Source organism: Phytophthora sojae (assembly GCF_000149755.1).
Source record: "Phytophthora sojae unplaced genomic scaffold PHYSOscaffold_2, whole genome shotgun sequence".
Classification (NCBI taxonomy): domain Eukaryota; phylum Oomycota; class Peronosporomycetes; order Peronosporales; family Peronosporaceae; genus Phytophthora; species Phytophthora sojae.
The window spans coordinates 5727001-5742423 of NW_009258116.1; the positions used below are offsets into that span (position 1 = coordinate 5727001).

The following is a 15423-nucleotide window of genomic DNA, read 5'->3' on the forward strand; positions in this document are numbered from 1 at the left end:
ACACTACATGTAATATACAGTGACTAGGTGGAGGAAACGATCTCGCAGTATGATACGCTGTACATGGTTACGACCACCTGGAATTGTACAGTCAGCGTCCTCCGCGAAGAGACACTTGTCGGTGCTGTAGTTGAAGTGGCTGCACATCAGCAATTCCTCTCGGTGGGTCATGTGGAGGCGAAAGCGAGCGTGTGCAGCTCATGGCGACCACAGGCAAGAAAGAAGCTTGTCTTGTTGCCAATTTCATGCATCTCTTTCTTGGGGGTTTTAGTCTGTTCCCACATTGAAGTGGCAAAGCCCCTGTGCCAGTTTTCCTTTTCCAAGATCGAGCTAAAGCCTTTATATCTGCTGCAATATCAGAGAAGAACTATGCGCGCAGCCTTCGAATTGGCACAAGCGAATTGGTACCGGCTTGTCAAGGTCAACTCGGAGCAGCAGCGCAACAGTGACGAGAGCGACGATCCAAGACGGGCGATGGAGGCTGACATTTGCAAGCTGAAGGTACTCGTGGGGGCTGAAAACCTGGCACTGCGAGCGCGGGCAATGGGAGCCACTCAAAGTCCGTTAAATCTGCAGCTTCGTCGGGCCAGAGCAATTGTGAACGGGTTTCAAGATCTACATGACTTCTGTGTGTCGACGCCACCAGTTGAGAATGCTTGTCATTCATCCGTGGAGAAGGTTGTGCTGATTAATGACGAGAGCGAGGAAGACGAAGCAGCGCCGACCCGTAGGCTCTTCACGAAGAAGAGAATGATCGCTTCATGTGAAGACGGCACCGTCCAGGGTAAGGAAAACAAGAGGGCTAAGCATGCACACAACTTGGCTTCAATTGGTGATGACGGTGTTGCTACCGCGACTGAGGAACACAAAGAAGAGCGTGACAGCTCAGCGCAGATGGCCGAAGTGGACTCAGAGCAAGCTCGAGATGAGCGTTTTGCCAGCGTTGAATTGCACGGTCAGGAGCAGCCTGAAGGCTCTGAAGGCTTGACTCTAACGGGCTGGGCGGTGGGAACGGGCATACCCGCCGAGTCGTTCGTTGCAGCTCGTGCCATTTTCACCGCGAGTAGGACGGCGGGGGTGCGTGGAGTGTCGTTGGCTCAGTTCGTGGGGGCGTTGCTGGGAGAAATTGAGGTGGATATCGACATTTGCAACATTCCAATTCCGTCGGCCGACACCCCGTCCCCTTCCTGTCGCCCCCCAACAAGCCATGGACTCAAAGGTTTTTGAATAGCTGGGAAGGCACCATGACCAATTTCGCTGATCTTTGTGTGCGGTGTGCCTGTGGCTCTGGCCGGATCGACTTTCGTGTCTCCTCTGGGGTCATCTCGGGGGAGTGCAATCCCAAGTCCGGCGAATTCACCTGGCTAGATCTCGGTGAAGTGCTTGATCGCGTCCCAAAAGAATCGATTGTCCATTTCGCGGTAGTGAAGAACATTAGGGAGGACATTGGAATGACCTCAAAGGGCCAAACTCACTCTTCTACGGCCGTCTACCGCATCTCAAGAGGGTCCGACACGCAGCTGATTTCGAAGACGGATCCATCCAACAAGCTAGTTTTGCTAATTGAGCTGTAAGCGGAAGACCGCAAGTTGCAACGTGTATCATGGACGCGACGCCTTTTTGCAGCTTTTGAACGTTATCGTGCGTCGGGAATTTAGTATCTGTAGCTATTCTGCCATGTCTGTCGCCGTCAAGTACAAGACAACTAAGGAACGCATCATTGCACCTTCACTCTTTGCTGCGTTAGTATTTTGTGTCTATCGCTTGGTGTACAAGCTGCTAAAGTGCATATCGAAGTACATTGTGGGGTGACAGCGTGCGACGCTTATAAAAGAGCACATAGGCAGCATCCGTGACGACATCGCCCGGGGCGATTTCCGAGACCTTCTCGTCGTCGAAGCGGAACCACAGATCGGAGCACTGGACGTCACCGTTCTCTTCGTTCGCTTTGAACAGCGCCGAGCTCTCTGGGAAATCTGCATCATATCGGCAGTAAGCTGTGTAGTGACCACGCGTAAGGCCGCCAACGTGGTTGGCGACGGCATAAAGATCATACACTGCTGAACCGGTAGCGTCTTGGTGGCCCATCCACTTAGAGAAGTCCAGGCCTTTGAGGGGAAAGTCGACGAGTGCTCGCACCTTCTGCTTGTGCTGGTTCTCAAGGTACTGGAAACGCTTGAGCTGCACCATTACCAGGTCAGGCAGACGCCAAATCGCCGAGAACCGCGAACCTTCGCGCGGCACTCCACACCGCTCGCATACCCAGTGATCCTCTAACGAGATGGCTTCCTCGCGCATCAACGCGTCCATACACTTAGTCAATGGGACCGCGTACATCGGTGGACTATCGTCATCATCCATCGGCGGTTGTTTTTCCTCCGAGTCCGTTGCCTTCTGCTCGAGAGCTGTCGCTGCTGCGTCGAGGTCAGCACGAAGATCTTGATCAGTCTTGGCAGCCTCCACCACTTCAACTGGTACGTCATCCGGTGCTCGCATTTCAAGACTTGAATATTCGCGATTGTCGAACCAGTCAAGGGCTAGAACACTACGCGTGGAGAAGTGCTGCAGCAGTGCACTTGAGTCAAAAGGCAACAGCTCGCCGCGCTCAGTCGTCAAATCTTCCAAATTCACCACTCGGACCTCGTATGGTAGCGTCAAATGATCCGAGTCTTCGTGCTGGTTATTGCCAACAGAAGTCTCGTCGCCGTTGAAACCCCGCCAGAAGCGAGCTGTCTGTAGTAGAAGTGCCTGGTGCATATCTTGCGCTGTCTTGTCAGATGCAATAGTCACAAACAGCGGTAGGCCAAAGACGTTCAAGGATAACCGTTCCAGCGTCCCAGAGTTGCTGAACTTCTGCGAACTCGGGAGATCACCCGTGAACGAGTGATCATCACCGCTTGTTTGCCCGGCTTCTGATGTAGACGATGAAGGCTGGGAACAAAATCGATGCACAACTTGCACCTCAAACACCTCCGTCGCCTTGGATGTGCGGGTATGCAGCGGCTGCAAACGTTTTGACTTCCAGTCACGTCCGGTAAACCACTTGTCCCATTTGCTGCTGAATGCATCGAAGTGGACGCGAACACGCTGGTGGGAATGTTTATCAACCACCTTGTGGTGAGCATCCTCTCGTTCAGGTTCATCGCCGCCGAGTTCGATCACCGTACCAGGATGCCAATCATTGTGGTTATCCCTGGCATCGACACGCGACCCCACCCGTAGATCGGAAAAGTTCCTAACCCCCTCGGGGACAATGACGCTCTTCCCACTGTCAGTGCTGTCAATACCGTGAGCACGAAAAAGCTCAGATAGAGCTGCTGGAACGATAGGAATCTCTGACAGCGTCCACGCACGCTCATAAGCAGCAAGAGAACCAGCGGCCGCGATTGCCAGTTTGTCCACCACTTCGTCTCCCTCAACAATTCGCTTGATACGATTTCGACGTATCTCCACAAGCAAGAAGCGATTTCCGCTAGCGCGACCGTGTACTGCAGCAATGCGATCACAAAAAGCACCGACATTGCTTCCACGCCGCAGCCAAAATCCACGTTGCACAGCTTGGACGGCGGTATCGGCATCGTCCTCAATTTCGTCGTTGTTCGGCAGCTTTCGCGCTTGCAGTAACACGCTCACTTCCACGCGAACAAAGTTTGACTCTGGAATGGGTAGACTGAAGAACAGGTTTGGGTCAAACGTGCACTTTCGCTCGCCACACGTGCCGCATACGGTCTCAGTTCGCATCTGTCCATGAAACAAGTCCACCACTACCGAGGAGTTCACGCCAGTATACTCACGCCAAGCTGCGTCTCCCTGAGCTTCATCTGAAGAAGTTTCGGCAGGGCCGTGATGAGTATGAAGGTCTTCCTCCTCATGCTCGAGATCATCGTTGCCAATAAAACTTCCGAATCCCAGACATTTCGAGCTTCTGTCTTGAATTGCAGCGTCCGCTGATGCTGCAATCATGCGACATCCTTGATTCAGGTCTTCATGAAGACAATCGAGAAGCGCAACCATGAATTCATGCGCGTCATATTGACGCGTCTCCTCAAAGTGCCGACGAACACGGGTAAACTCGTCTCGAAACCTTCCAGGAAGCAGATGGCCCTGGTCGCGTTCGCGCCAAAGGGAGCTTTGCAGCTGTGCATACGCTGCGGCAACTGCACCACGACTTCCAAGATGATTCCTCTTGTTGACTTCTGCCTCAAATCTGTTGGACAAGAAGTACTCCCGGAAAACTGGTGAGTGGACGAAGCATTGCAGTGCACTGTTCATGAAGCATGTGTTCCCCATGTTGATCAGTCCGGTGGCACGCAACCCAACGTGAGCAACCAGCCTCCCGCGAGATTTTTGCGTCGAAACTTCCATGTGCTTGGTGAGACCAACGAGTACACCGCCCGGACCCACATGCGCCGAGACTAAGGAGGCACTGGCAGCAGCTTCCTGTTCAGCAGCCATACTCTCACGCAGAACCTTCCAGTCACCAGTTCTGGCAAACTTAGCGAGACTCAAACTTGGACAGCAGACAAAGTCATTCCCCACAGGTTGAAGCATTGCCACATTGAAAGGGGCACGCATGTTCGCCAAACTACTTCGCCGCCGTTGTTGTGCGATACTCTGAGGATCATCGTCAATCTCCAGCGCTCTGAAATCCACAAGCAGCTCCTGTGCACTTGTGATCTGCAGTCCTCTCAGCGTAGCGTGCGGGGCTTCCAAACTGCATTCAAGCCGTACCCATGACTGGAGACGATGTCTGCGCAGCCAAAGCGTCACCTCCCTCGCATTCACACCAGGAAACACTCCCATTCGACACACGATCTCCTTCAAAGTTGAGTCACGAGGCAGGAGGAATCGTCGAGCGTACACCAGATACACGTGTCTTGAGTCGTGTCGTGCTAACCGAACCTGCAAGGCCACGGGATACAACTCCACTCGAATCCGTTGCTGCCGTTGACCGTCGCTTGACTTCAGCACCAATGTGACCCCTGTCGACTCGGAAATTTTCTCATCCTCTCTGGTCGGCATCTCCTGCTGCTGTTCATCCAACACCTCGATAATTTGTCGCGGATACTCAGGTCCGCAGCCATAGGCCTGCACAAGTCGTTTCCAGACGCTAACTGACACTAGCACATAGTCCCTGCCTTCCGCAATTCCCGGTCTCAAAGTCCCCAACTGCTCGTTTGCAGTTATGTCGCTGTTGTCGATAGGTCCAGGTCGAGGATGGCACTCCGCAACGTGCTGCTGCTGTGGTGCATTCCGCTCCTGAGGCTGCTGCTCGCCAGCGTGTTGCTCCTGTTGACTCCCGTTCACCTGGTTCGGTTGCTGCGAATTGCGCTTGCATTGATCAGGCTGCACGTACTTCCTCCACTGCGTCCACCAGCTACTCGACACCACGTACGCCGTGTCTCCAGATTTCCACTGCGTACTCTCCACCTCCTGCAGTACCGTCTCCTCGTCCAGCAGCGCCTTCACCACGCCGAAAGGCGCCAACAGCACGTGCAGCACATGCGCGCCCAGCGCGCAGTCCATCTCTTTGCAGAAAGTCTGTTTGTTCACTTGGTGTTGTCCGTGTCCGAGCACCAGCTTGGTCAGCGACGCCACCAGGTCGTAGCCGTGCTCTGTCTGCAGCTTGCTCTCTCCACCAAGTTCCGTGACGGTCACGGCCAGCAGCTTCACGTCCGCGTGAGTGAGCACGCCGTCGCTGCGGTCTCCTTGGAACCAGGAGAAGGCGAGCTCCGCCATCTCGCGCACGGACGAGCCCCTGGCCTGGCGCACCCTGGCCAGCATCTCGCACAGCTCGTCGAACTCGATCTTGCCCGAGTCGTCGCAGTCGAAGGCGCGGAACAGCGTGCGCTGCGCCGCCCTGGACGCGCGCTCCAGCAGCGGGAAGAGCCGCACGAAGTGCCGTCGGCTGCTCAGCTTCAGCCTCGAGTCCGCGCGCCGGCTGAAGTAGAAGCGCTTGCCGCGCTCCAGCGCTGCGTCCACGCGCGTCTGCTGTGCCTGCTGCCGCTTGAACTCCTCGAAGCTGGCGAGTGACGGCGGCGTCGCGGACGTGGCCGTCGTGCTGGAGCTGGCGGAGCTGCTGGCGCCCGCGCGCGCCGCCTCGTGGCCGCGCGTGGAGCGCTCCACCGGCGGCGGGTCCTGCTGCACGTCAGGGGCGATGGGCGTCTTGTTCACGGCGACGTGCACCAGCTCGCGCAGCGCGAAGAGCTCCGGGAGGCTCCACGAGTCCAGCAACCGCGTGCGACGCGCTTGTGACTGCTGCGCGGCGGCTCCGAGCGGCGCAGCGGCACGCGCGGACGCGCCGCGACGCCGCCGACGAGAGAAGAAGCGGCGCAGCGAGCCGCCGCGCGGGGAGGCCGTCGACGGAGCGGAGCGCATCGAGTCAAGGCCTGCGCGTGGCGGGGGTTTTCTGCTTTTGACGTCGATTTGAAGTTCGAACTGCGCTCCTTGATAGCGCTCGCTATAGTGAGCCACTGTTGATGATTTTTCTTCCTTCTTTTCGGTTCGTTTTTACGAGGAAAAAGCGCCGTAAGCTAGCACTCGACTGATAAGCGTTTGCCAATGCGCTGGCCGACGAGCGTTGTCCGACGCGTTGGTCACTACAGCGACCGTGCCAGCAGCATGCTGCGAGCAGGAACGCCTGTGGCCGCGGGGTTCAAGCCAGCTGGACTGCAGTGACAGAGGCAGGAGCTCCTGGCTCCCTACTGGCGCCACGCTGGACTCGCAACGTCCGGCGGAGTGGGCCGCCGCTATTATTGCCTCCAGCCAGCATTGCAGCGGCCCCATGGAGATCATTAGCGTCGAGCTCGGAGCTGCAAGCGCCCCATGAGCGCCCACGCCATTACACGTATTGAGCGAGGCCGCAGCTAAGAGAAGAAGGCACCGTCTGCATCATGCGACCTGAGAAAAGCGGCCGGCGTAAACATCCACACCAAGTGAGGGCCGTGTGTGCGTTGCAACGTGACGGTCGCAATCCTGGCAGCCTAGTGTCTTTGGCCAGGGCATGTGCATTGTGTCCGCAGCGCTCATTACCATGGAATGGAAATGCTGCACTAACGCTGCCGCCTTGACGTCTGCTGGCGCTGATGCCTCCTCGGGCCGTTTCTTGAACTTGAACCCATGTTCCGACGTTGAGTCCGTACTGCATACATCAAAAGCATTCCTACCCTCTCACCCTCGAAAGTAAGCACCACCTGTACTTCAAGGTATCTTTGACCATCACTCCGGATTCCGCCCGCAATGGAGGCGCTCGACCGCGCGCGCGCGCTGAACGCGCTGCTGGCGCTGCCGCGGCTCGAGCGCATGCTGCGCGTGTACCGCACGTGGATAAACGTGGAGGGCGTGGAGGGAGGCATGGCGCTCACGCGGCGCGAGCTGCAGTGCGTGCTCGAGTTCCCCACGCAGGAGCAGCACGTCGACTTCCTCTTCGATACGTTCCGCTGCGGCTCTCCCTCTCGGCCTCGTGTGGACCTGCTGACGCTGCTGACGACCGCCGCCGCGCTGGCGCAGGGCGCGCTGGCGGACAAGGCGCGCTTCGTGTTCGCGCTCGTGGACCTGGACACGGAGGACGACATCGTGGAGGCGGAGCTGGCGCTCGTCATCAGCTCATGCTGCAGCGGGCTCTACAGTCTCGGGCTGATCCCCGAGGAGGGTCGCGTCTCTGAGATGGACGCGATTTCACTCGCGTACGAGGCCTTCGACTTCGTGGAGCTCGAGGACGGAGACAAAATGACGTTCGCCATGTTCCTCAAGTGGTGCGTGTTCCACCCGAGACCCAAGGCGCTGCTAGAAAGGATCGGCTGTTTGTTGTCTGCGTGCGACGTAGTGAAGAAGATGAAGGACGCGCTGCAGGAACACAAGGAGATGCTGGAGGCTGGTCCGTTCTGGAATCGGAACGCTATGCACCTTGACGTGCTCAATAAAGATGCGGAGGAGCCTGCAGTTGTTGAACGGGTGCGTACGTGCGTAGCAACTGGTGTACGACAGTCGGACCTAACTTTGATAGTACTGGCTTATAATTGGTCTTGTATGGTATTGATAAGGTTGAACTCGAACCATCACAAGGGCCACGTGAAGTTCGCCGAGTTGTAAGTTTTCACGCGATTTTTTAAATGGTTTGCGCCCCTAACAAAGTAGTTCTTGCCGTGTTTAAACTTTATCCAGTTGGGCCCAGTTATCGGCTGTGTGACTTCTTGTGCTGCCCGTATCTTAGTTGAGTGTGATACAGAGGGCGATATTTCGTGCGTGGCTGTTGATCGGCTCAGTTTAGAAGAGCAGCGCGTCGTTCAGCGAGTTAAAGCGTATCGCCCGACCGTGTTTGCCTTGACAGATCTAACGCCAGGACGCATGTACAATTTATCATTTCAGGTACACTGGATTCGAGTTATTGTTTGGAGAAAATGGAGTGGCTAAGCTGATACGTCGCTGTATTTATCGACATCAGGGATTGCTGAAGGAAGAGTTTGGAATCTTGCAGACGCCTCATGAAGGTCTACCGGCATTTCGGCTTGTAATAGTGTCAGATGACCGCTTTCTGGATGGTACCGCAGAAGACGATGCGGCTTTCGAGAGATTACCTCCTTATCTGGGAAATGTGTCTTCCAATATTTTACCTCTGGTCGGCACACTCCAAGCCAATGCCATAGTGCATTTAGGAAGCGTTTTTGCCTTGGCACATGACCTTCAACGACTATACAGCTTCTTTGCGCATGGCCGGCACAATTTTCGAGCTATGGAGTTGATGAATTCTGTAAGGAAATGCGTACGCCAGCATTGGAATACACCAAGAACTCAGCAACTGCTTGCACGTGGTGGGCATTGGTTTCCAAGTGTGGGTGTCTTGCGCGCATTGTTAACAGATCATGATATTCCTGTTTCCTTCCTTAAAGTGGTTCAGCAAATTTTGGCGGAATATGAACAAGTTGGAGATTTCCGATCGCACAGTAATTTACCGTCTGAGAAGTACTTGTACCGCCTTCAAAAAGGCGTAGCGCTGCTTATGCTCGATACGCTTGAAGTGATCCTCGATAGTCCGGAATCAACACCATTTGTTCAGCTCTCTGAAACAGTGCTGTCGGCTTCCCAGTGGGAGGCTCTGGAGTTTTGGTTGCAAATCGATACACCTGAAGACGAGCAACTTGGCCGGAGCGACGTGCCTAATACTCTTGTTATTATGTGTGATCTTCCATTGATATCGCAGCGGGGTGAAAGTGGGGAGTTGATGCAAATGTGGGAGCAAGGTTTGAGAGTGAAAAAGGATACAGCCGATTCTCGCTACCGCTCTAACCTAGCTGAATCGGGCGCCACGTCGTGGGGCTTATATCCAAAAGAGCAAGCTCGCCTTGTTCACCTGATATTCCGCAAGCTGGAGAAGGTATGAGTGTTTATCTGATCGCTGTTCATCTACTTACTGACATTGCTTCTAAGTAGGATCCCAGGTTTCATATCATTTTTGTATGTAGCGGTGCATACGCCTCGCGAATGAAGATCAAAGAGTACTCGACACAACGTAATTTTGAGCAGATAGTCGTGGGGCCCATTTCTCGGTCTGCGTTACCCTCATGGTCAGACCAAGCAACCACTAGGAGCCCTACATTTGCCGACCAAAATCTATCGACCAGATACTCGATTGAGCAAGAGATACCCAAGGGGGCTACCAGGTCTCAACAATACTGTGTTCTAGAGTTAGTTCCCCATCCACTCGGCGCTTCAAGTGATGTGAAGTTTTACGTGCAGAATCATGGTGAAGCAAGGCTCGTCCTAGGCCCCATCATTGGGCGTGTTACGCCCAGAACTGCGAGAATCCTCATTGAGGTCGATCGAGCGGTGCAAAATTTAATCTGTACACTAACCGATCCTGCGACGTCCCAAAGGTAACATGACGTCTGTGGTGCATTTACTTGTTTCGGTTCTCACAGCTTTCGTGTATTACTGTAGCTTCTCGTCGAAAACAAGTGTAGAAGCATATGTACCGACAGTTCTGAAAGTGGAAGGTCTTCAGCCAGGAACTCGCTATGCTATCAGCTTTGAGGTAACGTAGAAGTTCTTTTGACGTGTGCAGCAGAATACATAACTAAAATGTTTTCAATAACTCGTCAGGGTTTGATGGAGAGCAGAGACACTGTGTCCGGGCATGTGCTCACACCGGCATGGGTATCACTTACATCGGAATGGCTTGTGGTAAACTGTAACTCAATGACAGAATTTTTGGCTACGCAAACCACAGAGCCAAGCATTCGGCCTAATTCTCAATGGCCCAGAATTCTTGCAAGTGGTATGCCTTCATTCAACGCCCAGCTCGCGGGTGGCACAAGTCACCGCAACGGTGACCATCTTGGAGATCACGACGACGAGGGGCAGCCAAATTTTAATCCCTGGCACAGTATTGAAGACGAATATCTATCTGAACCTCTCTCCAGCCCACAAATGCTGGTTCACCTAGGCGGCCAAGTGGACATGAGCCGAGCTTTCACTGACGAAGAGCTCGCAAATCTCGTGGTTCGCCTGGCAAAGTACGTGGAGAGCGGTTCCTATGATGAAGACAATGAAGATTTCTCACTCCTACGATCAGAATTACGGCATCGCATGCAGGAGGTATATCGCATCGCTTGGGGCGTACCACCAATGAAGCATCTACTCGGGTACTGCAGCAATATCATGCTTTTGAACGAAGGATCGGACCTTTACTTCAATCATAGTAATTTGCGCGATATCATCAGCAGAAGCAAGTACGCCAGCGTACCCGATGTCACATTGATTACTGTGGTGACCATACTGAGAGGGCTTGCGTTCGAGCTTTGGCAGCTATACCAAAATCAACTTTGGGTCGACCTTGCTGAGCGAGAACTCAAGTACACTAGCAAAAGCAGTGGTAACAAATCCGCATTCTCCACCACGTTTGGTATCAACCGCATCGTCGCAGCAAACGTCAGCCATGAAGTGTACGAATACTGCCGTGTTGTTGAAGCTGACAGCAAAGTACCTGCACCCGTCACGCAAGCAACAGAGGAAACCGGCAGTACACCAACTGTCAGTTTGTTTTCTGCTGCCTCTTGGAAGGTAATCGACGAAGCTCTGGATAATTCCGGTACGGCTTCTGAGGCTGCACAAGCCCGTGCAGCTCCTACTAGACCCAAGAATCCTCTTCAGCAACTTGTTTTGATCGTTTCCGGTGATCTTATGACATGGGGTGGATCAAAGACGTATCCTGCTCTACGTTCCGAGATCGTGAAGTTGTTCGAGAAGTTGTTTGCGTGGAAATTCGTTGATCGAGTTCGGCGAAATGTCGCGGTGATATGCTGCCGTACGAATGGAAGCTCCATTTCTTTCGAAGTGACGGACGAAAAGATCAGTGAAACCCTTACACTTACTTGCGTCGGCTCCATTAGTGAGGCTCGTGAGCTGCTTCATCGAGACCCAAAGAAAGCAAAAGGTGCTGCACCAGTGATAGCAAAGGGTGCAACAATTTCCAAAGGCCATTTCTCAAAACGATTTTCATATCGGAGCATCACCAACACTGGTGGTTCTGCGGCAAGTGGGTCAAACTCGACAGCATCGGGGCAAGTCAAACAACATTCAGCTGATAATGAAGTGGTAAATCGGATACCGGCGCGCTGTCGAACATTTGCCAGCTATTGCTTCGTCACCGACTACCGTCGAGGCTTCTTCGACGAAACTCTTCGATTTTTTCCTTCTCGAGCATCATTACCGAAAACCGTTCTTGGCCCCGTTATTGGTCGAATGGTTCTCAGCGAGGCTCCCAAAGCAGACGTACAAGAACCACTTGCTGACGGTGACCCTGGCGATCCGGTGAAAATGCAATTTACTGTTCCTATCCTTCTTGAAGTCAACGCAGATGCACGCGTCGTTTGTATCGTGACGGACATTCTGGCGAACCAGGACGTTCGTGTTGTGCAAACTCTGACAAGATACCATCCTCACGTGTTTATAATCCCGTCTTTAGTACCGGAACGTCGCTACGTCTGCCGCTTCGAGGGCATCGCTAACTCTGAAAGCCGTCGGGGGAGCTTTCACACACCACCAAGCTCTTCAGCGGCACTCAATTTCTTGACTGTTAGCTCCAACTTTCCCGAGCAAATGGAGGAGACTTCAGAAAGTTTGTGGGCAGCGATAAGAAAGCGCGCTCAAGTGTCGTGGTGTGGGCTGGATATGATCTTGCACTTGGGCGGCCAGGTGCCCATGCACGAAGCTGCGTTCGAGTGCTTGGACTGGGTTCGTCGAGAGTTGAAGCTTCGAGGCAAGGACCTCGTTGACGATGAGATGGATAAATTACTGACCTCTTTGCGTCGAAAAGTACGGCAACGCATGCAACAGCGCTACCGTTTATGCTGGAACATCCCAAACGTGCGTGAAACGCTAGCACACACCAGCAACTGGTTCCTACGCTCGCAGGCAGACGTTGCGCAATTTTTCCGCAATCACGAAATCCTTTACACAAAGGCTGCACAGCTTGTGCTCTCTGAAGCCAGACAGATCGTTGCAGACTACCAGCTTTCGCTCATGCTGCAAGATACCAGCGAGTTGATGACTCCTAGAGCCGATATCACTTCCAACGAACCGCGCCATAATGATCGACAAGAGCCTGAATGTGTCGAAACTCGAATCATAGACGGCAAGGTGTCAGAATCCTCCAAGGAATCGCGAGGTAATGAAGATTCTAAACGAAACAATCAGGAGAGGCACAGCGAAGGTGAAGTAGTTGATGAAAGCCGAGACGAGCCTGTTGACACGGCCCAATTCATTCAGACTGGTGAGGTGGGGATCTTCATGTGTGATATGCGCAGTACGCCTCACGATGACGTTGTGACGTGCAACAATCGACTTCTAACTCCACTCACCCAGCAAGAACGCGCCGTCATAGGTGAAAAACAATGGATGTTGCTGGAAAAAGCTCTGAAAAAGAAGGCCGTGATGGTGTTTGTGCTCTGCATGGAGCATCCGCTGATACTTACCGACGCGAAATACGTTGACGCTATGCGTGAAGATGCTACGCTTTCGGGCGTTGATCAAAGTCAGGAGGAGGCCTCAGGTCGCTGGAAACTGTACGATCGCCAAAGTCTAGCGCAGCACTGGGTTTCGTGTCGCCGGCAGCTGGAGCAGTTGCTGAACTTGCTTTTCCGATGGAAAGCAAAGCACCGTGGCCGGGATGTGATCGTGCTTAGCGGTGGGATGCGTGTTGGGCTTGAAACAATGCTGCAAGATCGTGACACTAAACTATCCGTTCGCAACCTTACCGTCGGCCCGCTAACAGCACGAGTTGAGCCGGATTTCAACGACATGCCCCTCTCTGGTACAGCATGCCCGACATTCCTCGGTGGTGCACAGCGAGACGAACGCTTTACGTTCTCGCACTCAATCGTAGCCAGCAAAAACTACCTTTTGACGCATGCTGTCATCACTCGTGAGCAAGGTGACCAACCGGGTAGAGCTAAAGCTGGTGAAGAGGTCAAATCTGCGAGTATCGAGACAGAGTTTATCGCAGACGATGGTCAAGTGGACACAGCTCACCCTGTCAACCAATACCGGAGGTTCCCAGGTTGGTGGTCGGACTACGTGCCTATGGGCAAGGTCGTTTTCTGGGACGACACTGTCATGATGCGAGCGCAGTCCGACGAGGACGTAACGTCGCTGGCGCGATATCTGCGAGATGGACGAGAGTTCACCGCAGCGCTTGAGGTTCTCTTTGAGAAGCACCAGTTTGCCGAAGCAGCGCGTATGGAAGAGTTGCGCAGTAAGCACCGCAGACGACAGCGCGGTCCCGATGAGCTGCGGTCAAGTCTTCGCGCCGTCTTCGCCGAGCTGTGGAAAGTGCTCCCGGAGTCACATCGCCAGCGCGTGGCCTACTTCCGAGACGAGTTCGTGTTCGACTTCTTGCTAACGTACCTGGGGCCGGACCTGTTTAAGGACAACAAAGCACAAGACGACGAGAGGCCACCGCTTGAGTTCGCGGCCTTCTCCACGCTGTGTCGAGACTTCATCTTCAATGCCGCGGTGCTCAATCTGAGTCTGAAGATGCAGCAGGAAGACGAACGCCGCACGATTGCACTTCAACGCGCCGAGGCTCGCCGCCAGGCTGCTGAGCGCGAGGCTCAACGACTTCAGCAGGAGCAGCAACGTGCCGAAGAAGAGACCGAGCTTGAGCGTTTGCAGCACGAAGACCCGGAGGAATACGCGAAACGGAAGTTGGCGGAGCACGAAATCGCCCAGCAGGAGAAACTGGCGAAGGCCGAGGCGGCTCGGGAACAACGCAAGGCCGAGAAGCTGCGAGACGTGGAGGAAGAGCTGGCGATCGCGAAGGAGCAACGCAAGCTCGACAAACTCGCCGAGAGCGGCAGCGATCCCCACGAATTCACCCGTCGACGCGAACTGCTTGCAGCACGAATTCGCAAATTCGAAGAGCGCAAGCGCCACCGCGAAGCCGATGAAGCACGCCGCCGCGAGAAGAAGGAGAAGAAGAAGAAGGAGAAAGCCGCGCAGCAGAAGGAGGCGCACTAAAGCAGCGTGTCAACCCTGATAACGCTCCAAGATACACGATAACACCATAACTTGATACGCGAAACGACACACAGTTGTCAGTGCCTCAGTCCACCCTGTCTATTTACCTAAAACTTTTGTTCACGTTGCGTCGGCTCCGAGGTGAGCTGGAATTAAGGCCTCGGGCCTTCGACACCAGACCAGACCCGTGAGCCACCGGTGCCTTAGGCAGCTGACGACGGATGTGGCCATCTCGCAGGGCTTGCTGCGGCTACTCTGCTGGCCGGATTCATATGTGCTGGTCGTCTCCCCTGCGAAGGGGGTCAAATAGTCTGCCTGCCTAGTGTGTGGGGAGTGGGGGGATCTGGAGTGGCCCATGCCTATGCATTCAACGCCTCACACTCGTCGATCCAGTCCGTGTACACGTCAATGGGTGCGCTCAAATCTGTGCGTCGCGGGCGAGTAGTTAGCATAGAATCCCAAGGAGGGCCTCGATATCTCCAGCACGTACAATGGATGGGAGTCTGGAAGCTCTCGGTACACACACGGCAGGACAAGTGGCCGATGTTGCGCTCGCGGTCCCTGCACGAAGCAACACAATAAAGTTAGGATACTGCGCGACAGGGGGAAGGAGAACGTTGGGCAGCATTTACATTTTACACTCGACGGCCTCGTCGTGCGAACAGAAGGGGCACTTGAACACGGTGGAGACGACCTGCTTCTTGCGCGTCTGGATCTTCTTGGTGGATTTCTTCCTTCGGCCCATGGCGTTTTCTCTGTGTGTGTGTCTGCCTTGGTCTCCTCCTTGGTCTCGCCTTGTGCCTTGAGCTTGTGCTTGCGTCCCTCAGGAAGAATTCAAAAGTGCCTTCCTTCGTGACTGGGCTGCGTGCGGTGTTTTTTTTTACACGGGTGCCCTAATTGTGCAACCGT

The 15423-nt window shown here is 54.2% G+C and overlaps 6 protein-coding genes across 6 annotated transcripts; 4 read left to right on the top strand and 2 right to left on the bottom strand.

The window, feature by feature from the left end:
• Positions 1 to 63: 63 nt before the first annotated feature.
• PHYSODRAFT_296623 (hypothetical protein) lies at positions 64 to 1227 on the top strand (the record flags this gene model as incomplete). The annotated part of the gene is made up of 1 exon (XM_009521588.1): positions 64 to 1227. One exon carries the CDS (start codon positions 64 to 66, stop codon positions 1225 to 1227), a length of 1164 nt encoding a protein of 387 aa, XP_009519883.1.
• A 552-nt stretch (positions 1228 to 1779) lies between these two features.
• Positions 1780 to 6378, bottom strand: PHYSODRAFT_311495 (hypothetical protein; the record flags this gene model as incomplete). Its single annotated transcript, XM_009521589.1, has 1 exon — positions 1780 to 6378. One exon carries the CDS (start codon positions 6376 to 6378, stop codon positions 1780 to 1782), a length of 4599 nt encoding a protein of 1532 aa, XP_009519884.1.
• Positions 6379 to 7239: 861 nt separating this feature from the next.
• On the top strand, positions 7240 to 8091 carry PHYSODRAFT_484625 (hypothetical protein; the record flags this gene model as incomplete). Its single annotated transcript, XM_009521590.1, has 1 exon — positions 7240 to 8091. The coding sequence occupies one exon, from the start codon at positions 7240 to 7242 to the stop codon at positions 8089 to 8091; it is 852 nt and encodes a 283-aa protein (XP_009519885.1).
• A 1081-nt stretch (positions 8092 to 9172) lies between these two features.
• On the top strand, positions 9173 to 9876 carry PHYSODRAFT_311496 (hypothetical protein; the record flags this gene model as incomplete). Its single annotated transcript, XM_009521591.1, has 2 exons — positions 9173 to 9373; positions 9430 to 9876. 2 exons carry the CDS (start codon positions 9173 to 9175, stop codon positions 9874 to 9876), a joined length of 648 nt encoding a protein of 215 aa, XP_009519886.1.
• Positions 9877 to 10104: 228 nt separating this feature from the next.
• Positions 10105 to 14514, top strand: PHYSODRAFT_487505 (hypothetical protein; the record flags this gene model as incomplete). Its single annotated transcript, XM_009521592.1, has 7 exons — positions 10105 to 10179; positions 10228 to 10954; positions 11006 to 11521; positions 11591 to 12231; positions 12280 to 12539; positions 12705 to 13429; positions 13463 to 14514. 7 exons carry the CDS (start codon positions 10105 to 10107, stop codon positions 14512 to 14514), a joined length of 3996 nt encoding a protein of 1331 aa, XP_009519887.1.
• A 77-nt stretch (positions 14515 to 14591) lies between these two features.
• PHYSODRAFT_353974 (hypothetical protein) lies at positions 14592 to 15316 on the bottom strand. The gene is made up of 3 exons (XM_009521593.1): positions 15147 to 15316; positions 15005 to 15075; positions 14592 to 14938 (listed from the first exon to the last, which is right to left on the bottom strand). The coding sequence occupies exons 1-3, from the start codon at positions 15257 to 15259 to the stop codon at positions 14874 to 14876; spliced, it is 249 nt and encodes an 82-aa protein (XP_009519888.1). The 5' UTR covers positions 15260 to 15316; the 3' UTR covers positions 14592 to 14873.
• Between the last annotated feature and the right edge of the window lie 107 nt (positions 15317 to 15423).

Excerpts from the sequence above, each read along its gene's own strand:
- PHYSODRAFT_353974 (XM_009521593.1), bottom strand. The coding sequence starts at position 15,259 with ATGGGCCGAAGGAAGAAATCCACCAAGAAGATCCAGACGCGCAAGAAG. Across the intron at positions 15,076-15,146 it reads GAGGCCGTCGAGTGTAAAAT|GGACCGCGAGCGCAACATCG; the intron begins GTAAATGCTGCC and ends TGCTTCGTGCAG. Across the intron at positions 14,939-15,004 it reads CTTCCAGACTCCCATCCATT|ATTTGAGCGCACCCATTGAC; the intron begins GTACGTGCTGGA and ends CGCGACGCACAG.